This window comes from Zingiber officinale, chromosome 1B, assembly GCF_018446385.1.
Source record: "Zingiber officinale cultivar Zhangliang chromosome 1B, Zo_v1.1, whole genome shotgun sequence".
Lineage (NCBI taxonomy): Eukaryota > Viridiplantae > Streptophyta > Magnoliopsida > Zingiberales > Zingiberaceae > Zingiber > Zingiber officinale.
In genome coordinates, this window is record NC_055986.1 from 43,023,722 (window position 1) to 43,047,136 (window position 23,415).

Genomic DNA, 23,415 nt, shown 5'->3' on the forward strand with positions numbered 1-23,415 from the left:
AATTAGGCTTTGATTTGACTTCTAACTAAGATGTAAGTATATAAAAATAATATTTATGATAGACAGGTGAAAAGTTTCAATTAGTATCTACTGGCAAACCTGTTTTTTTTCTTTGTACAGTATGCCTTTTCATTAGCATTTCGGTTTTGATTTGACAACTAACCAACATGTAATATCATTTGTCAAAGACAGCTAAAAAATTTCAATTAGTAACTTTTGGTGGACCTGTTTTTTCTTTGAACGCTTTTCCTTTTCACTAGCACTACACTTTGATTTGACTTCATTCTCAGCTATGCCAGCAGCTTCCTCTTCTCGAATCAGCTCCTCTTGCCTCTTTAGAGCAATTGCCTCTTGGTAGGAAACTTCGATTCTACTGCTGCCAACAATAAAATAACACTAAGGTTCATTCACAACAAGGTTACCTTGGATTAGACAATCCTGAAACAGAAGAATCATTTATCAACTGATCCAAAAGGGACAAAATATGTCCCGAATCTCCATTGCTGCTTAAACGCACAAATATCTTATAATGTAGAGAAATATGCCGCAGTATTATTTAGCCAAAAAAAAAAAAAAACTGACCAAGTAAAATGATTGCTTGTTACCTAAATATGTGGACTAAGACAAAAATTTCAATAGTTCTACGGCCAAGCTCCATAAGCCGCCTTTCATCACGGTCTAAAGAATCCTTAATAGACTCATCTCCAGAACTCCCTTCCTGCATATTTTGGTTAATTAAAATATTTAGATATGGATGGCTGGAAAAAGGTATTTCATTGCCATGATGACTTCTAATGTATACTAGGAAATCATGTCCATAATGTGAAACGATAACTTTTCATAGGACAAACTGCCCAACAGATAATAACCAAACAAAATGTCCCACATATATGAATATCTTATATGTATCAGTGTGTGTAGAATTGCAAAAAAAGAAACTCATATGCCAGCACATGTATACGTACCATAGGATGCCATCTCTTACCTTTGTACGGTTCTGTAAACACTTGTCATCTTTTGAAGGCAAAGGTTGATTGGGCAAAAAGTCAGATACCACTTTTTCAATCAACAAAAGGATATCATCAGTCAACACGGACACATCTTTATTAACATGAACCACAGGCGCTGGTAATTCTTCTAAATCTGCTGATTTAGATCTCCCTATCAAATTTTTGCTCTGAAGTTCCAGAGCTTTTAACCCACTGTACAGGGAATCCATAACCAAAGTAGATGTGACTTCCTTCTCTATGAAAAAATGCTTGACTATTACTTTCAATATAGCATCTGTCTTGTCTCTTGACATACGCCGCCTACTGCATGGATCAATGTCTAGCCAAAAGGCTCTAAAACTGCAAAATCCAAGTAAAATTCAACACAATATTGCACCCAGGGAAAGAAAATCTTAGGATACTAAAATCTATACAAACCAGATGCAACTAAAAATAGATACAAATGAAGTTCATGATTCACAAAGAAAGTTAAAAAAGATCAGTAGATATGCATACCTGGACCACCTCACTTTATCTTCAATGAACTTGCTAAGCTTCCCTATCCTCTCTTCTAGAAAACGCCGACAAATTAGTTCTACATTTGACAAATACACTCGTACCAGTTCCCTTCTATACAGCCCATCAAGACAACGGAAAGGCTGATCTGACTTCTCCCTAAAAAAATCAAACTCAGATGTGAAAAATTATAAAAATCAGCAAAAATAGTTATGAAAAGCTATAGTACAAAAAAAAGTAAAATATCCGTAGTCAAAATCTAACCAAAACAAAATTATACAACTATAGCAAAGAAACCATAATAAGAACTTAGAATATAAGATTAAACAAGTAAAAGTACCGCTCTCAACAGAGATATCACATCAGGCATTCATACCCCATGCATAATAAAAGCATGGGTATTAAAATTTCATTGTAATAATAAAGGGATAAAATTGTGTTTTGGGATCACAAAATAATCAATACACTATCTTCTAGCATAACACCAAATGACCAAATTTAATGTGGGACTAAGCTATAATCTTATAACTCTGATACCCATATAAGATAGAGAATATATATTAAAAAAATATCTAGCCTATGACGCAAAGTAGAAAAAAGCCTGCAATTGAAAAACCAAAACTAATAAGCCACTCAATGAAAAATAGACATGCAGAACCAATGTAGCAATTGAGAAACTTTTACATGCACAACAATTTGGACTGAAGTTTGTGATGAATTTTCAAAGGAGTAGATATAATCTTCTTCCTTAACTCTCCCTTCATGGTGGACATATCATAAGAAAGCTTACAACCATTAAGTGACAAATTGTGAGGGTTGTGGAGAGGATCAGACGGATGAAACAACAGAAGGAAGAGAGAAGAACCCCTAGGAGAGGCAGAGGAGACACCGCCATGTGAGTAGAAAAGAAAGGCCAGTGAGATGACAAAAAAACAAAAGGAATTGCGTCGTGGAGAGGGAGAAGAATGGCAACTAGTAAAGAATACATGATGATGGTGATGTAGAAGAACAAGTAACATTACTGAGAAGGAAAGGTCATGCCTTCACATGAAACCCCAGTGTCTTCTAAAGGGGATTCAAGAAGAAAATCCTTAATCCAAGAGAATCATGCGAACACCAAATTAAGATGATAAAATTACATTGTATTAAACTCAAAAGACAACTATTATTACTACAAAAATATAGAGTGACTCTAACATAACATCAAATTTTCAAATGACAAATGTAATAAGAGAACTGTTAACTTAACAATTTCAGATCACAGTGTTTAATTTAGCTAGTCATAGTCCCATATGATACATCAAAAGGGCAAGTATTATACTCTAATATGAATCTTTAAGGTATATCAAAAAATCCATTGGTTTTAAATATCTAGACACATTGTTATACAAAATATGGAATACTAGAATATATCAACAAAAAAAAACTCTTTAACACTTGTTATTCCTTTTCTGTCAACAAGCGTGGTCTAGATTAGTTGAATGATAATACAACATATGTAACACAAGGAAGCTTTCTTTTTAACTATGACATCCATTCAAGTAGAAAATCAAGTTAGAAATAATGTTAGTGTGGAAGCAGTCACAAAACAGAAACCTTATAACTTGAACTTGAGCTTTGATAACAAGTGTGTCAGCAACAATAAAACCATCAAAAACTTTTGATAGCTCCATAAACTTTTTCCAACCCCAATCATGCTCCTTCTTCCAAAATCTGTGTAATGTATCTGCAAAATTTCTTATAAGGATAAGCTCCTGGTAAAGATTAGTAAAACTTAATAGAATACCTGCAAGTTCATATTGTCGGACATTGACTAACCAGAATACTTGGATTTCTTAGGATCTTTATTGACTACAGCTATTGTGAACTGTGCAAAATGGCTCCACCCTGCCAATACGTCAAGTACAAAGGCACAAGTTCAGTACTAAAATTAGAGATTAATCTGTGTAAACCAATAAGAACACCAAAAATTATGTTGAAAACCTGGTAGAAGTTTGTCGTGGTTAGCGACACAAAGAAACAAAGAAAGATGATTGCACACATCGCAACCCTGAGGGTAGATCAAAATATACCTGTGAATTCAATCAAATATTTAGAATAAATGGAGAATGGCTATTTTCTAAGCAGAGTGCATTAAGAAGCTATATCTATAGCACATTATGGTAAAATCTGGATAGAACACAGCTATTAATGATGACAAGTATATTAGCTAACATCACTAGTCTGTTGAGGAAGCTGACCATCAAGAAGTTCAAAACGAAATGAACTGGGATGGAAAGTAGTGGTAGTTGACCTAAGTAACCAATTACTGAAAACTCAAATTAATGTAACTAAAATAATTTAATTAATTTGAATAATACTAGTGATATAAACTTGCATATTAATTGGTGATGTAGCAAAAAAATATTAATTAATATAATAAAAAATAATTTAGATATTATTCGTGATATATGTTGGAACCCCGAGTGATTTGGTGTGGTCATGGGTTTTGATTTTGAACAAAAGGTTTAAGTTAGTCATTGCATTATGGTTTAACTTGTGCATCTAAGTGTGCACTCAATGGCTCAAGCTCCGAGTTAAATATGAGAAGGGTGGTATGGGACACTCAAAGGACCGCAGGACGGGGAGCATCAAAGGCAACTGTACCGAGAAGCAAATGACGCAAGTAAGCATGAAGGATGACATGCGAAAGGAACCAACGAGATGCATAGCTCAATGCATCTGAGAGACAAGAAACTTGATGGGAGAATACCCAGGTGGAGTAAAAAGGATGACACAGAAAGAGAGCTAGAAGGCTAGTGCATCCAAGGACAAAAAGCATGGTGGAAGACTACTAGAGATGGCAACCACCGTAAGTTAAGGGTTGAGCAAACTAGTAATTGGGTGAGGGTAGAACTCAATCTAGGCAAACCCGACCATTAGACGGGCCAAAGTCAAATTAACAAGTTGACTGGAGCAATCAACCGAGGGTACCTAAACTAGTCAACTACAAACTTACAGTAAGTTTGTATTAAGTGGTGCAATCGACTAAGCAATTGACCAAAATTTTATTATAAGTCAACTGCAAGGGATATTTGTGTTATCGCACGAAAATATCTCAAACTATGGGACTCGATTAAATCAGTCGATTAATGGATGATGTCCAATTGATTGATGATTTTAGATTGATGACCTTAGATGAAGGAGTCGTTGGTCATAAATCGAGAGAAACGATCACACCAGTCAACTAAAAATGGACAATCAATAGACCGATAGTACCCGGATGAAGACGTCATTCATCATATGAACTAGTCGCAAGCAAGAGAAATGATCATACCATCGACTGATCGTGTTTTACCAATCGACTATTGGATGCCACGTCAGCAAAGTTGTGCCAGCGAAGCACGGTGGACAAGGTCATTGCAAGAGTTCAAAGGTTTGAAACAAAACATCATCTTCCCTCTACAGAAAGCCCTAAATTTATTCATTTGTCATTGAGCCTTATCGCTTTATCCCACCTCTTTGTAAAAACTCCTGTAAACCTTGATATTGTACAATTTATCAAAGAGGAGAAAAATAGTAGATTCTGGGAGTAATTATCTGAAAGGGGTATAGGCCATGAACATATTGATTATGGAGAATCGTAAACCACATAAGTAATGCATACGATGGTATGTGCTCTATGTTTTTCTTGTATTCCGCTGCTAATAATTTTTTGTGTCCTTGCTGAGATCGCAACAAGAGAAGTGGAATTTTAAATTTGCAAACACGTATGCTATACCTCTAGTGATCAAACACACCAACATGGGACCAACAATATAGCCTTGTGTATAAATTAATGGGGAAAGAATCATGAAGTCAAACACAAATAGTTGGGAGAAACAATCATATAACGTCACGTACATAAGTTTAATGGAGAGATAAGATCCAAAGTCATGTGGCTAAACCCATGTAGACGATGACAGATAACCCATGATTTTATTCTGTGTTAATTGTCATGGGTGAAATATCTCGTTCCGCCAATTAATCAAGGGCAAAAATCAAAAGGGCACCTATTTTTTTTCCAAATCATCAAAAGGCGCCCCACTTTGATTTTTTATCATAAGGGCACCCCCATGTCTTGTAAAATGACACAATTATCCTCCACTATATTATTTTCATTATTATCTCTCTCTTATATTGGCCTAAATTTTGAACCTGGAGCCCTTTTGATTTTTGCCCATTCATCAAAGTGGGGGAATTTAAGACTAAATTTGTTCGGAGCCTCTGACAAAGATTTAAACAACGTTATTTGAGCCGAAAATGGGATGTTACGAGTTTCAACATCTAACCAGTTGTAGATAAACGAGCTTTGATTTGATATATTGTGCATCCCATGCTTCAACTTGAGTCAAAAGTTATAGTTTCTCAAAGTTAAAGATTTAACATTTGAGTTGTAGTAGCTACGAAATTGTAGTAGCTACAATTTCGTAGCTACTACAAATGAGTTGCCATGTAGTTGTAGCAGCTACGGTGTCGTAGCTATTATAACGTGAATGTTAAACCATAAAATTTGAGCGACCATAACTTTTAACTCGGGTTGAACCACGGAACGCATAATATATCAAATCGAAGCACGTTCAAAGATCTACTTATTACAAGGTGGAACCCATAATAGCCCGATTTCAAACTCAACAAAAATATCATTTAAATCATGTTCGAATGCTTCAAACAATGTCTTAAAAAAAAAACTCATGTTATAGCAGCTACGAATCATAACTGCTACAACTATGATAGTTCAGTTGTAGCAGCTAAGGAATGGTAGCTGCTACAATGTGCCCCATGTTTAGGATTTAAACGGGAAATATAGGAGAGAGATAATAATGAGAACAGTGTGATATAGGATAGTTGGGTCATTTTACAAGGCGGTGACACGCCCTTTTAATAAAAAAATCAAAGTGGGGCGTCATCTTGATGATTCCAAAAATAAAAGGCCCTTTTGATTTTTGCCCATTCATCAATAGAGGCAAGACATGAAAATGTGTCTTTGCTTCTCTACTCATTTGAAATAAAATGACAATTTGCTCTTTCCCACCCCAACCCAATTGAGGTCACCTCACCCTATCCAAAATGTAAACGGTGTGGAGTTGAAACTGAATATATGAGGGATAAAAATGCGAGAGAATTGATTTCCCCCTCCTACCCTATTTGTGTCGCTTGAATTTAGTTTACAATATATATTTTATAAATAAAGAAATATTTTATTTTATATTTTATCACTCCAAAATAGACCCACATGAGAAACAAAGTGGGAAGAAACTTCTTGCTCCTTTGGTATTTCCCCCTCAACTTTTATTGTTTAGGGTTGGGCATAGGCACTAGTGCAATCACCACTAGCATGATTAACACATCTCATTCTAGCCAGGGAACACCTTTAGCTTGGATCAAGATTTTAAACTATGCAATTGCAGAACACTTTTCATGTAAAAATTTACTTTTGTCTGGCATTGAATTTATCATTTATCTACTTTTATATGATATGATGGTATTTTTTTATCATTTTTTGGATATTTTACTATTTATTTTATTTATATGTATGATATGCAATTGAATTTTTAAAGATATATTGACAATAATATATTGAATGTGAAAACAATGGATTAGTAATAAAAATTAATATTTAGAAATTTATTTATACATAAACTAATATTAATAGGTGGGTAAATTAATACCAATATAAATGAATAATTATATTTTTAGAAAAATATGTGGAACAATTAATTGGCTGTAATGTTAGACTAATTTTCACAAATTTACAAAACAGTTTTTAGAGAAAGGCTCCATAAATTGAGAAAAAAAGGTTAGTAATTTCTTTTAAAATTTAAGAGTCAAATGTATTTTGGTTGTCAATTTAATACAAATATATTTGGCTATAATTACCGGCTTTGGCCAATAATTTTTTTAAAAAAAATGCTAGCCTTTTTTTGTTTGATAAATGACATTCACTAACCATGACCATGGATTATCGGCCACCTTGCGAAATTTTTGGTAGATAAATCATAATTATCAGCCAAATAAGAAATTACTGATTATTCTTTTGGTTGATAATTCATTCATTTCTTGGTGTGCCATCCTATTGCTATTCTTTGTTTTTTTTAATCTCAAATGTTCTCTCACTCTCTATTCCATGCTAAATCTTTCTTTATCTCTCTCTGAACTCTTATCTCTTTCTGCTCCCTACTCTAATATACCAAACCCAGCATACATTCTATACAAGTCACATGCAACAACCATCCCTCCCTTCCCCATTAACCAATATAGACTATTCCTTTATGCATGAGCAACCACTGGTAATCAAGCTGCCATCAGATCGTGAATAACAACAATAAGTGACCATCATAGAAAGGAAAGCACCTTCCACGCTCGTCAGCTACTTAGGGCTCAAGCCATTGTCCATATTAATCACGTAATCATGTCTGTACAATTTGTATGCACCAACCATGGACAATAAGTTCCAACAAGCCATATTAAAACTTTTTACGAAAATGATAGAAGGCATTGTGGACAATATACTCAACGTGCCTAAAAATGAGTAGAACAAAAGAAGTGATCAGCATAAATTGCAACAAAGACGGAATAAGTGAAAGCCATCCATGATGACATATGCAGGATGGACAAGGGCGAGATGAAACAAAAAATTCCAACAAATGAAATAATTTTAATAAGGAGAAGATCTAATGAAAATGTAAGGATTAAGAAATAAGGATATGATAGAGTGCAGGGGGTTATGATTTTAGAATAAGATATGAACAAAAAGAGGTATATTGGATTTCGTGATAGCATATAAACCTATAAAAACTAATATATTTTTCAAAAAGAGAGAAGAACGCCTAATTACATTCAAAAGTGAAAACAATAAATTACAAATTAACTTTCTTATGGTCGGAAAGAAGAGAAGAAAAAAATTTATAAAGATTGCTTGGTAATAACCACTCAACATACATTAATGATGTTAGATACGCGCCTTGACACGTGTGAAGTATATAGGGTTTTCATCATATTTTCGCACTACATTCGACCCACTTTTGCATACATGATCTAAGATAACTTGGCTTTATGCTTCATTTACATGTTTTATTGATCCTAGATACCGCTCTTGTGTATTTTGGATGACAGGAACGAAGATTGGAGCGAAACGGAGAGCGAAAAGACCAAGCCAAAGAGCCCTGCCCTCCACGAGCGATCGTGGCTAGCACCACAACCCATGGCAGGGTCTACCTCCCCACCACGATGTGCCCGTGGTAAGCGCCACGAGCCATAGCAGCTTCGGCCACCGCACCACGAGTCATGGTAGGCTCAGTAGCCACACCTCAGGCGCCCGTGGTTAGTACCATGGGTCGTGGCCGCCAATCTAGAGATTTCTCGCACGACACGGCCGCCCGTGTCTAGTGGCACGAGTCGTGTCACGCGACCGACCTTAGCGCCTATAAAAGGGGATTCGATGGGATCGGCCAAGGGGGCTAAAACAAGGGGGCTTCGCCCCCTCCAACACTCCATTCACCTCCAGCGTAAAGAACTACTCCAAAGACTTCTCCCTAAGCATCTCTTAACTCTATTCTCTAATTTGATTGTATGAATGCTTTCATTGTAGTCTTTGGATTGTAATACCTTTGTTATAGAGTAATTCTCATGATTCTAGGATGTAGGGAGTGACCCTTTTGTTATGTGAACATCTTTTCGATTAATCTATATGTTTGTATGTTTCTTGTTTGAGGAAATGTGTGTTTATGGCCCGACTCTACCGTATTAGCATGATCTCGATGCCAAAAGCACAAAATTCATATCCCACGAGGGATTGGGGATGAACTGAAAGGAGAACCCGACCCTCCAACCTGTAGAAAATCGAGACACGGAAAGTCAGATGTGAAAGTGCAACCCGGTTTGCCGCGAGGAGTCCTAGGCCGTCATAGAACTTAATGGATCAAACATAATTCATTGTAGACCATGATTAGGGTTGATATGTTGTTGTAGAAGTAAAAATTCACATCGGATATCATAGGATGGTCTACCTACATAACTGCCCATTGAGGATGAGAAACCAAACATAAATTAGGTGTTTACATTCATTTGGGTGAAACCGAAGTCCTAGAATTGCCCTTCACTCCTGAACCAACTTTGATAACCCTATGCTCTCTCTCTCTCTCATCATCGCTGTCACTTCCTGTGATCGCTTTGCTGTCTAATCTAGATCACTCTAACCTCCTTCCATGATCTGTCTCCTTCCATGATCTGTCTGTCTCCCCCTCACTTCTCTCACTCTTTACTTCTCTCTCTTCTCTCAATTTCTAGTTTTCAAGCACTCGTGAACCAACCTTCAATTGTCTAAATAACTTCGTTATGCGTGTGAAGTTAACTAATGTTTAATTAATAGTCCCTTGGATTTAATCTTATAATTACTTGACGACACTCAAGAATAGTATTAACATAAGGAAAATGTGCATGACACCTAAGACCAAGTAGTGGAAGTTAAAGGATAAAAAGTAAAATATCTTCAAGAGAGGGAAGAAACACAAGTATTAAGAGAAATACATACCAATTTGAATATGACATGGGATAAAATGATATTAAATTTGAAAATAATGGTCAAAAGCATACTAGAATAAGAGGACTATCACCACAAAAAATTTAATAGTGGAATCAGAAAGTACGCGAGAAACTAAAAAAAACTCTCCTATACATTCGTAGGAATGAAGAAAACTTTAAATGGTATGTAGTAGCCCCAAAAAAAAAGTCATTGAAGCCAAGAATGAGGCTTTTGAATCCTTGTATAAATAACTTGATACAAAAGAAAGAAAAAGGAATATCTATAGAATAACTAAAGCAAGAGAGAAGAAAATATAGAATCTTATCCAAATAAAATGTATTAAAGATGAATCCAATAGGGTACTAGTAAATATGAGGATATAAAGAAGAAATGGAATAGGTATTTTCATCAACTCCTTTTTAATGAAAGTTTAGGTGACCAACTTAGTTTAGTAAATTAAAGTAAGCCAGAGGAGGCATAGAAATTTAAATTATTATATTAGAAAATTCAAATTTTACAAGTCGAACAGCATTAAATGGATGAAAAATAGAAATATAATTGGACTGAATTTATTTCACTAGGAGTATGAAAGTGCTTAGAAAAATAAGATATTGAATAACTTATGAAGTTATTCAATCTAATAATAAGAACAAAGAAAATATTTTATCAATGGATGATAAGCATTTAGTCCCTTGTATAAAAACAAAGAAGACGTACAAAATTATGAGAATTATATGAATATTAAGTTAATAAGTCATACCATAAATTTTTAGAAAAAAATAATATTAAAAAATATTAAGGAGACCAAGCTAATCAAAAATAATAATTTGAATTCATGCCTTAAAAGTTGATGACAAAAGTTATACACTCTATCAGACAACTAATTCAAAAGTATAAAAAATAAAAATAAAAATAAACTATTTATTGACGTAGAAAAAAGTTATGCCACTTTCAAATGTAGAAAATTCTAGAAAAGAAATGTGTAGGCATAGCTTATATTGAAACTAGGATATGTATGAAAATGTGATGACAAAAAGACTCTGAGTGGATCAACTAATGAATTTCTTATAAAAATAAGGTTGTATCAAGGATCAACTCTATGTTCAACTCACTAGATACACCATGGTGCATGTTATTTGCAAATAACATTGTTTTGGTTGATTAGACACGAAAAAGAGTAAATGTTAATCTCGTAGCTTGGCGGAAGAAATTGAAAGTTAAAGATTTTAGACTTAGTAAAGATAGAATATATAAAATTTAAGTTAAAGGATATTTTATTCAAGACACTAGTAGGATGTTTAAAATGGAAGAGGGTGACATGTGTCCTTTATAATCATAGGGTACCGGTAAAGCTTAAAGAAAAGTTTTTCAAAATGACAATTAAGTCTGTTGTGTTATATAAAGTTAAATGTTGGACTATGAAACAAGCACACAAGTCCAACATGAGAGTCGGGGTTGCACTTATTGAGGGAAAACCCCAAAAGATATGTTTAAGATAGTAAGACATGTACTTAAGATTAATAAATGCCCAATTTGGTAATGTTGACAAATACGCACATTAATAAAGGAAGAGGAAGACCAAAGAAAACTTGATTAGTAACGATTAAAAAAGATAAAATTCATTAAAACATAAATGAGGATATAGTAACGATTGAGCCCAAAGGTTTCATATAACCAACCTCACTTATTGAGATAAAGGCTTAGTAGTTGTTGTTGATGAAGTCAACTAAATAATCACCTCAAGATTAAATGAAAATGAACTAAAGGTTTTGTAGTAGTAGTTTTATTACATCATCAATTGACTACCAATTGACTGCTACTAAAATTGGATCTATTAATAATTCAAAATATGAATAAAGTGTTGACAATGGTTGAATTAGACTAGCTACAGTGTAGTAGTCAATTGTAAGGAAGATAGCAATTGATTAATAAGCAAGCAATCGATTGGACAATGGTCGATAAGTAGACAGGCAACTGAAGGACAACAAATAATCAACTGATCAACAAATTTAAATCACAAACAGAAGTCCCTATGCAAGTGGTTCAGATATGTTCGCGAGGGTTATTAGGCGAGTGTTGCTATATTCCAGAGCCTTGCAAGAGACCTTTCATTTGATTTATATATTGAGTTTGTATTTGCTTGTATTTATTTATTTTTCTTATATATGTTGGGAGATGAGGTTACTGTTCTTCAACTCCAAAAGCTATCTTAAGAGGAGAAAAATAGAATTGTTACCAAGATTGATCCACCAACGGATCCATCAATCTGATCCAACACATTGATGTTATAGTTGTTGATTCATTTTTTTCTTAAGGACAAAATTTGAAATATACTAAATGATCAAGTATATTAGATCCCAACATCTTTGACACCATAAGCACACGATTCACAAAGCAAGAAACAAGAGTGAAGTTGCAAGACAATAATGACCACAATTAACATCTCTAGACTATGAGAAAAAATTGACACCCCAAACGAAGATATCACTAACAAAGACTTTGATCGCCTACTCATTGAACCAAGAGAATCATTGCTATCATAACCCACATACCTTGCGATTAGGGACAAACAAGGATTTAATGGGGGTGAGAAAGATATAAACTTAGCTCGACTCCCAAAAGATCATAGTGGGAGTACTTGAAGTCGGTGAAATAAGGGAGAGATTACCATGAGTGGAAATAGCAACATCCTTAAATGGATTTGATAAACTTAACACTCTAGTCATAGTAGAAAGACATCCTGATAACAAAATGACGGACATTGTTACTACTGAAACTATAATTCCAATAAATAAGGGAATTTATTAGACATTGGTTTATAATTGGGCAAAAATTATAATAATGCCCTGATCATGCAAATCATTTATCCAGGTGATAAGGAGATGATATTCCTGACCTTTGGGCTCGACACCCGAGTCCCCCTGTTGGAATCGCACACAACCTCATCCAGCAGCACTTCACGGTCCAAAAGAGCATAAATACATTCTCAGTTGTTACCCTCATCCCTATGAAGTGCTCCTTGGTTGAGGCCTAAACTAATGTTGCAATGCATGGCACTACAACTGTAGAGTGGGTTGCAATCCTTATGCAGATACCAATATCCACTCTAGTCATTAATCTATCAATCTTTACCTTCTTCCTCATAAAATTTGTAACGAGGTCATCAGAAGAAAGAGATTGGTGTTTGACTTTGTATAAGATTAGAAGTCGTTACCTATAAATAGTGGTGATAGACTGTGTTGGGGAGATCTTTTTCTTATCTTCTATTAAAGCAACCCACAAAGGAGAAAGAGACGTCAATGGAATTTAAACAGGAGAATAAATTGCTAGTTGATGGAGAATGGTGTAGTTCTTAATGCATTCAATATGATCTAATGAATTTTAAAAAAAAATTACTAATCTGAGATATCAAACTTGAAACGACAGGCATTTATTCAACATTGAAAATGTTCAGTTTTTATTTATATTATCATCGGCATGTATTGTAGAGGATGTGCAGTCATTGAGTTGTAATTGTTCTATAACAGAAGATGTGTAGTGATTCATCTAATTCTGTTATGATTTTGATATTGTAGCAGGTGCAAAAGTGGGTCATCTATATTTTTCCCATAACCTAAAAAAACTGCCAGTTTTCACAATCTAGCCATTCCTGAAAACCTTGGTATACATTATACTAGTGTTGTTTATTCATTATTTTTGTGAAGGGACAACTCGTAGCAGGCATAGACAAAATTCATATACAAAGGAAAGTTTTTCCACAGCCTCGGAAAAGCTAAACGGTTTGTGTGCAATCTATAGACTTGTAGAATGCTAAATTGTTCATCTTGTCCAAAATCCACAATTTCCTTATTTAATGGGGACATAACATGTAAATTGATGCAACAATATGTGTGAGCAGATATTCATATCTTATCTTTGTGATGGTTTTGCATAAAATCTGGAGAAACTAAACAGTTCCAGTAAAAACAATTTTTTTCAATTCATCCAATCTCCATAATTTAGTCAAACATAATTAAAGAATAATAATTCAGAGCAATAATACTTGTGTGCATATACTCAGATACTTTTGGATGTTTTTTGCCCACAGTAGAAAATTAAACAATTTCATTAAAACTGTTCCCTTTCAATTCTGCTCAGTTCGTCACAACTCAACATTATCAACAAATATAATTTAAATAATCATATAATTTAGGGTAATAATTCTTGTGTGCAACTCTAGATAGCTTTGGAATGTTAACACTTATAAGCTAGAAACGCTGAATAGTTTCAGGAAGGCTATTGAGTTGTAATTCTTTTCAGTTGAAGGGATGGGGATATGTTTAGGCACTGGTGCTCCTTTGATAAAAAAAAAAGGACATCACTTTGATTATTTCAATAAATAGAGCAATATTATGATTTCCCCCTGTATAATCTTTCTCTATCCATATAAACTATTGTACAATAAGAACTAAGACAATAAAATTATCTTCTTGATCTTATTTATCTCTTCTGTTCTCTCAATCTCATGTTCTCTCTCTCTCTCTAATCCCTTCTCAATCTCTCTTTATCCCTTTCTCAACATCACTCTCTTATTTCTCCCTCCTCTCTGCTCCAGGATACCAACACCCAGTACATCACCTCTGTTCCAGTGAGTCGCTTACTCCCGCCTTTCACCATTCACCAACACAAATTCTTGTTCTACAGAAGGGATAGCAACTGATGCTAGAAGTTAGATAGTTCCAGGTAAGAATAGCAAAAGGATTCCATCCCATTGGCAATACCTAGTTCAACAAACAAAATTCACCTTCGTACTAATAACCATTCTAACAAAAGATACAGCAACGAAGCATTTAGAAAAGCATATGCATTAAACACTTCTTTAACATAAAGAACCATTCTGAGGGACAGTTGCTGCAACTAAATATCCCTCTTTCTTTATAGATATTTTTCTACTTATTATCCTTCTCTACAAACATGATCCATATTATCTACTTAATCCAATATGTTGTTTAAACTATAAAATAAAACAAAAATAATTAAGAGTGGAAATTGCACCGTTGGGCACGTGATAAAGACCATGAACTGTGCTTACTGAACCAATATCTAGATCACTATGCTAGTGATGCATGGGCCAAAATGTTATACAGTTGATTCAACCTTTTTTTATCAAAAAATATATAAAGCACAAAACACTTACACAAAATTAACACGTGGCGATAAGAGACTAGAATGGCAAGTTGGCATAGGCAATTCAACCTATAGACAATGAATCTGTGTCAAAGTCTTTATTTTATTAAGAATCAGTTTTATTCCATATGGATCCACATTGCTACAGGACACCCTACCACTTGCTACAACATACATACAAGATTTGTGGAAGGTAATAAAATTTTTCAAAATCAAATTTTTTGCAACGGTGAATTTGAAGTAGTATAAGCAAATTGGCATAGCAAATCTTTTTGAAGTTGCAGAAATCTTCATCCAAATTTTGATGGAACTCGGAACAAATATTTGGAAGCTAAAACTAGAAAATAACATGAAATTCTTATAGCTACCACGAACTTCAGAATTTCATGGTATAGTAATACACTAGAATTCTTCGAAGTTGGTAGGTGCTTGGTTAATGAAACAAAACTCTTAGCCTTGTATATTATGAAATACAAACTTTAAGTAGATCAAATACACCAAATTGGATGTCAAAGAAAGCACAAAGTGAAAAACAATGGGGAAAAAAATAAGCAGATGAAATGATCAATGATTGTAATAGAATGAAAATTAGACATATACCATTTGTAACCACCAATTTCAAATACATCACTTCTCAATTCTCTTTTATTGATGGTTGAGAAATTTTCAATCCTCCATGTAAATCTTCCATAGAGATCAGAAGGCTTTGGTCCTACAAAAGCAGATACAGAAGAGGTTCAAGCATGGTATTAAAGAGCCAATGTAGGATGCAAAAAGCAAAATTTGCAGGAACGAGTATGGAATCAATATAATGAACAAAAAGCAAGTTTCTTGGAAGAGGAAGTAAACCAGATGCACCATTTTTTCAGCTAGAAGATTGCTACAACTAATTGATTCAGAAGTCTTCAGGGTCTAATACTCTAATTATATCACCCACCAAAGCAGAAAGACCAATGGGTATCAAGAAGAATCAATAATGAGAATAAAGAAGAATATAAGACAACATATCATTGCATTATCAAAGATATGTAAGACCTGCATGCACATCGAGCCTATGAATACAAGAGCAAATGAAGAGCTGAACGCTGCTTCCTTGTTTAGCATGTTAACGATCAAAATTTCTTGGCACATAGGTGTTATTTGTTTATGAATCTGTGTAACAATGGAAGATCATTAATTCCAAATGACTAGCTTAATTCAGCTATAGATTCATAAAAAGAATCTTTCGATGCAAGCATAAAGATTTTGGCGCATGAAGACTAAAGTCAATCAGCAAGCACACTTGTATCTAAAGAGACCAATCTACATTGGCCTGGTGAACAAAAACCTCCAGTTGTTAACAAAAACTAATGCTAATTACATGATGGGCTAAGGAAGAAACTTGGGAGGAGAAACACTAAATTGAGGGGGGGTAGCGAGACACACCGCAGTCATCATCATCATCAGTATCCCAGTAAGGAGGTGAAGTGGAAGTTATTCCATTTTCAACTTGTTCAGAAGATCGCCATTCAGTGATGGAGTCCCCAGACGGGCAACGCTGCTCATTCAACATCCCATCTGTAACAGAGGGCCTAAGGCTCATTCCCGAATTCTCTGTTATATTTTCGGCCATTGCCAACTTACTTCGTCCTCCACTCCTTCCACTGCAAGCATAAATTATATATATTTATTTTTTAAAAAAGTTAGATACAGAAGAGGAAGGACACAAGGCAAAGAGTATAGAGTATAAAAAAGCAGGGTATTTATTTATTTATTTATTCCACTTTTGCAATTTGAAGTGGTAAGTAAACCATTTGATTTAGATAAGACGGGAGGTAAATGAAACTTAAACAGAAAATCCTCCAGCATGCGACCGAGAAGTTTCGGAAAAAAGGGAGAAATCAAGAAGACAAACACAATTTTATTATCAAAAACAAACAAATTGATGAAAACCTCAATCTACCAAACTCTCTCACATTTTGATTCCTTATAGTTAGGGAACCATACATGATACATCGATTGAAACAGACATTTTGGGAGGAGGTGAAGGAGGTGAGGGGAGGGAAGGGGAACTTTTATCCTCCCTTACCCCTCAAATATCAAATGGCATATTTACTTACACCCCGATTTGGGATCCCTTTCCTTTCCTTTCCTTCCCTCCCCTTCCCTTTCCATTAATGACCTCACCCCATCCACCAGATAAAAGGAAAAAGAAAAATCAACGTGGGAATCAAGAAAAAAATATTGACCGACACATTCCAATTAAAACACTAGCCTATTCCTTGTTCTCCATAATCATAAACCTCCAAACTCGAATCAAAAAGTGAAGGACCGAAAATCGACATCTCCTTCCCTAGCGGCATCCCCTGCCGCACAATCGACCTCCCTCAAAACCAAGACCAAGGTGGGAATCGGGCAAGACGTTTCGCCGATTTCAGAATCGCATCGAAACAAGCGAATCCGCCGCCGCGAGTTCGAAACCGAAAGTAGATCTAAATCGGCTACCTGGAGGCTGTGCCGAGGCGCGGCGGAAGCGACCGGAAAGAGCTAGCTCGAGAGGGAAAAGCCTTGCCCCCGCCCGCCTGCGAGAGAGAGCGCGAGCGGCGAGCGAGAGAACCCGGAGAAAAGCGAGATTGGGGGACACGGAAAGGCCGAAGAGACAGACCGTAGTAAAAGGGGAAAAATTATATTTGTAGCAGCAACAAATTATATATCGAACTCATCGCCTTTGCATTTATAACCTCAAAGATTTAGGAAGAAATATCAGCAATCAAACTAATGGACTGAAATGAAAATTTTCGTTGTATACTTGTAACATTTTTAGCGTGACTGCGACCCCGTGGTCATCCGAGATGACATGGGACGGAGTTGCTACAATGAGACCGTCGGATCGAAATTCAGTGACAATAGGGGAATAAATCTCTTATCCCTGTATCTCACCCGGTCCGTCCCATGTTAGCTCGGATGTTACAATTTACCTCCCTCATAATGACCGTGGGTTCGATCGGTGGAGGCCCTGGGGCGAGGATTTCACCTTTTTGCTGCAACTTATAGCGTGACTGCTGATAATAATATTGAAAGATTTATCTCTTTTCATTATTCATTTCATCCGCTTGAATTTTCTTTTAAAAAATAAATTTTATAGTAAATTTAAAATTTATTGGAGTTTATGATGAATGGCATCGTACTAGATCTTGTCAAGCCAAAAAATTAGGTCGGGTCAATCAAATTTATGCCACAGGTAAATGAGTCATTGAATTACATTTTATGCTATTTAAACTTAATTAATAAGATAATAGAGATTAGCTAAGTCAATTTTAAAAATTAAGTTATAAGAATTATTATTCAAATTTTTACATGTCAAAGTATATCAATGGGGTCAATATGGTCGGCATGACCTTCTAAGAGTGAAGTCAGCCCAGAGTTGAAAGAAAAAGGTTTACAGGGGTGTGAGCAAGGGAAAAAACAAGAAGTAGTTTAAAGGAAAAATGAATTTTTTATGCACGAGAAGAAAGTCATACTTTCACTTTCTACGATTGAACCTTATATAGCTAACAAGAAGAAATCTTCACGTCGACGTGAAACTTGTTAACTAGCCGCACAGAGTGTAGTAGGGCACTAGGGTGATAATACTTGGATCGTATTTCTAATACGATTGGGCTATTAGCTAGGTGTCACTTTAGTGTAGGTTGCCTCACTATGGTTAGTACTACACCCATCACGAAGTATTAGAGGTTGAGATCAAAGAAGGCCTACTTGACATGGATTCTATAGTGAATCAAAATTGTTATCAGGGATTACAATGGGTCAAATTATGCACAAGTGACAAGAAAAAACCCTCACCAAATTAGGCTCATAGAGGGCAGCTCACTCGGATAAGAGTTGCATAGGAGATGTCTTACTAGACAATTTTTCTTGAAATATATCACATAGGTCAGGTCTAGTGGAACCCTTGAAGAGTTGGATTAGGCACAAAAACAAAAAAAAAAGGTCCGGCCATCAATTTTTTTTCTTTGTGGGGGCTTAAGTTTGGTTATATATATATATATAATTTAATTTAACAGTTTTGTTTATGAATATTACTCATGAATAATTTATAATTTTTTTATTAACAAAACAATTTTATGTTTATCCATTTAATTATTTAATTGATGTTTTGCACTTAATCGAACATAAACACCCTTTCACTTCTCACATATATAGGATTTATTTACACATGCCAAACCTATATTTTATATTTACAAAATAAAATATGAATATTTTAGTTAATTATTTATTAAAAAATTGTAAATAATAATTTTAAATGGTAACATTTCATATATTAATTTCAATAAGTAATTTAGAGTTGGAATTATGACTAGTTATAAAATTCTAAATCTGTATTCAGGGATATGGAAATTTCTAGAGTGAAATTTGTAGCTTTCTATAATTGATTTGTAATTATAATTGACAGAAAATAAAGACAGAAACCTTCTATTCTTTATTTACGAGGAGTTTTAGTTTTCACATCCGTCCGTGCACGATTCCATAAATGACTAAGTGAACTCGTAGTGTTCGATCGAAATATCTAACTCACTTTGGAACGTCCGGATCATTTTCAGATATCCCAAATTCACTCAATGTACAGATTCACACACAGACGGATGGAAATGCAAGCTTACAACTCCTCTTTGTTTATATACTTAAAAAGCCATTTAAAAAAAAAAGATAATATTTTATCTATATTATTCAATCTAAAATAATTAACTACTTTGTACCAACTACCAATTAGAGCTGTTTTATACCAAACAACTTCAAAACATTTTTTTATTTTTCATCATTTTGTTTTCTCTTCTAAATATCTATTTTTTATTTAGGTCTATATTCTTTTTTTTTCCTTTTCCTTCTCCTCTATTTTTTTATTAAAAAATTATAAAATATAAAATAATAATAATAAAAGGGGAACTTAGAGCATATTTGATCACTTTAGAACTGAATTGATCAAAGCAACTCCGAGTTAAAGTGATGTTATTTTATATAAAACAACTTAAACGTATAGTATCGAGTAAATTTTAGATAAGAAAATAGAGATGAAGTATTGTTTTGATAATTTTTAAAATAAAGTAAGAATTAGGAATGATAATTTTTTCTAAATCTCGTATTAGATATTCAAACAGAATAAATGAAGGTATGATGGGATTTTTTATCAAATTAAATAATTAGATAATTAGGTATGGAGATGAGTCTAATAGAATTCTACTTATATCCAACCTCAATATCTTGTATATATAATGTTATGCTCTGCTGCGGAATAGACGTTGCATGTCTATGCACGCCTAATGATCCAGGTGCCTGGATTCTTTTTTTTTTTTTTTAAACAACGCTTCTTTAAAAAAAATTAACATTGTACCATGTGAGTTCTAAAATTTTTTTATCATAAACACTATCCAAAAGAGAAGTTTAAACCTTAGAGGAAAAATCTGATTGACTCAAATTCATTATAATTCAATCCCTAAATCTTAAAATTTTAAACGATAAATACACATAATATTTATATACTAAAGCAAAAGAATTATAACCCTAAAGCTTTATTATAACTAAAGCTTCTAACTAAATCTTTAACACTATAATTCAAAAAAAAGAAGTTTAAATCATAGAGGAAAAATTTTATTGATTCAAATTTATTATAACCTAATTTCTAAATACTAAAATATTAAACTCAAAAAACATATAATATACTCTAAAAAAAATAAACAAGAAATTAAAAAAAAATGTTTTGATTTAATCTAGGGCATTTGAATTCAACTAAGGATGCCTGGATTCAATCCAGACATCCTAGGTCTGTATCGTCTTGTGACGTATGATCTGTAACATAGTAAACTCGTGAATTAGCTCACAACACTATGTATTTTTTTTTTGTATTTCATTAGCTTTAATACTAAACTGAAATCCTAAACTCTAAAGACTATACCATAAATTCTAAATTCTAAGTTTAAAATAAAATAAATAAAAAATATATTTGGTATATAAACCCACTAATTATTTTTGTTCATATTTAGTTTATTTGTGTTGAATATGATTAAATTAGGATTATAATGTGCGATGTTTAATCTGTTTTTCTTGAATTATGAGATTGTTTTAATGTTATGCTATGATTTATAAAAAAAACTTATGGACTTCAATTATCTAATTCAGATTCTAATTGATCCTGTCCGAACGCTGAATCGATGGACGCTGGTCACATGACGCTCTTCCAAATGATGACGTGGCGCTCCCTGCTGTCTCCTCGTACGCTCCGGTTATCCTGCAGCAAAATCGAGCCGGGTAGGGTTTCCCGGCGATGGCCCTCCGACAATCAAGTCAGGCAAAGGGGAAACAAGGAGGTGGCTCTGAAGATTCAAGATTGCATACCTCCGGCGAAGTCTGAGGGCTCTTATATAGAGCTATGGTGAGCTTGGCGCGCACACATCGAGGCGTACACGTGTCCTGCACCATACTTCAGTATGGGCTTGTCAGAAGAGTGTGCCTGACGCCATGCTACTACAGTCCGAGCACCTCTTTGATGGGACAGAAGAACCTTCCATCGTACGATTCTGCGTATGACCTGGTCACCGAACATGCCTGTTGTCAGCGACAGAGGTTACTAGGATGACGTCCCTACTGTCCCGTGTCTTTTGGTTTCATCCTCTCGAGCCAAGCGTCCAGCTGCTCGGTGGCTTCTTATCTTCGACCCGTCGTAGATGTTGGTCCGTCCGGGGGAGATTCATGGCCCCCTGCTCGGACAAACACTCTTGTCTTGTTGCCTGACTCCTTGGCCGAGCGGACAGACCGCTCGGCCTTGTACCCTTGCCTTGGGCCACGGTCGAGCGGACCACCCGCTCGGCAATATAGCCTTTTTACCTTGGCGTCTGAAACCCGGGCTCATGGCCGGGTTACAGTTCCTTCGGCTGGAGGGCATGGCCGGGCGATCAGCATAGGGTGCCCGCTCGGCTAGCTCACGGGGTTGACCCCCCTTGACTCCTGACCCCTACGGGTCGTTGACCCTTTGCCCATGAGGACCCCCGGCCTGATCACCGGATCACTAATCATGTTTTAAATATCTCGCAATTTTAAAGTATTAGAACATCAAATATTATAAGAAATTTATAAGAAACCTAAATTATATTAAATTCTACAAATAGATTTCCAAAAAATCCACAAAAGCACACACTTAAAATTGTTCAGAATCTCAAAATGTGTTTTGTTTCTTTTATATTTTCAGTAATGAAAATCTAAAATATGTTCTGAAATAAAAAAATTTCACAATCACAATTAAGTTGGATTCAACTTAAAACTAGAGATTTTCTTTACCGACAATAGAGTTTTCCCTTACTAATGCTAATAAATAAAAGACTCTTGGTATATTTAGACCGTATTCAAGTTTTTAAAATTTATCAATTATTTCAAATTAAAAATTAAACATAAAAATACTATAAGAGAAATATTAAATTGAGAAAACTATGAGTTATCTTTTGCCTTTTCTGGTTGTAGCAAAAATGATAATTTCCATATAAATTGAAGAGAGGTAAATTATAGGATTCCGTCAATATAATGATCATTTGGATAAGATATCTCATCATCTATTAAAGTAACATTAAAGATAAATACCAACTTGCCAGTCCGTAGATGTAATAGGTTGCCTTCTCAATTTCATTCTAAGTAAACACTTGAAAATTTAAATAAATAAAAACTTGCCATTTACATTTATAAATGGCATAGTAAATACATGGTTTATTTTGGTAAGAAATAAAGTTTTTTAGTTTCTATTTTCCTAATCACTAACATCAAGCAACACTAAAAAATAATTAGTATTAACGACTGAATGTTTCATCGGTATTTCATCAATATTTAACATTATCGACGGCATACCGACGGCATACATGTTATCGACAGTAATTTGATCGGTAATTTAATTTATCGACGGAAATACTATGCAGTAGATAAATTCCGACGGAATTATATTTTTCGTCAGTAATTTACCGACTGAATATTTTGTCCCCATTGATAAAAAAAAATAAACGATAAATAACGATAATACCCGACTGAATACATTCCGTCGGGTAATTTCTGACAGAATCATGGATTAATTTCCAAGAAAGAGGAATTTAAATAAAAAATGTAAAGTGTGAAAGATTTTTAAAAAAATTAATATAGTTCATATAAAAACAATTATAATGCGGGAAAGAGATTAATTTTCTTTACCAC

General features: G+C 34.5%; 1 protein-coding gene across 5 annotated transcripts in view; it reads right to left on the reverse strand.

Moving 5' to 3' along the window:
* Positions 1-17,872, reverse strand: part of LOC122055939 (TNF receptor-associated factor homolog 1a-like) — a 27,152-nt gene extending 9,280 nt beyond the window's left edge. For 4 of the 5 annotated variants that reach the window (XM_042617647.1, XM_042617664.1, XM_042617672.1 and 1 more), the window contains exons 1-10: positions 17,698-17,872; positions 16,639-16,856; positions 15,814-15,925; positions 3,489-3,577; positions 3,324-3,392; positions 3,102-3,231; positions 1,506-1,664; positions 986-1,349; positions 606-718; positions 226-376 (exon numbers count right to left, since the gene is read on the reverse strand). In XM_042617647.1, the coding sequence (XP_042473581.1) occupies positions 226-376; positions 606-718; positions 986-1,349; positions 1,506-1,664; positions 3,102-3,231; positions 3,324-3,392; positions 3,489-3,577; positions 15,814-15,925; positions 16,639-16,825 (1,374 nt within the window). In that variant the 5' untranslated portion in view covers positions 16,826-16,856; positions 17,698-17,872. The remainder of the gene's footprint in view (positions 1-225; positions 377-605; positions 719-985; positions 1,350-1,505; positions 1,665-3,101; positions 3,232-3,323; positions 3,393-3,488; positions 3,578-15,813; positions 15,926-16,638; positions 16,857-17,697) is intronic. The other variant, XM_042617655.1, reaches the window with a different exon arrangement.
* Positions 17,873-23,415: the final 5,543 nt, after the last annotated feature.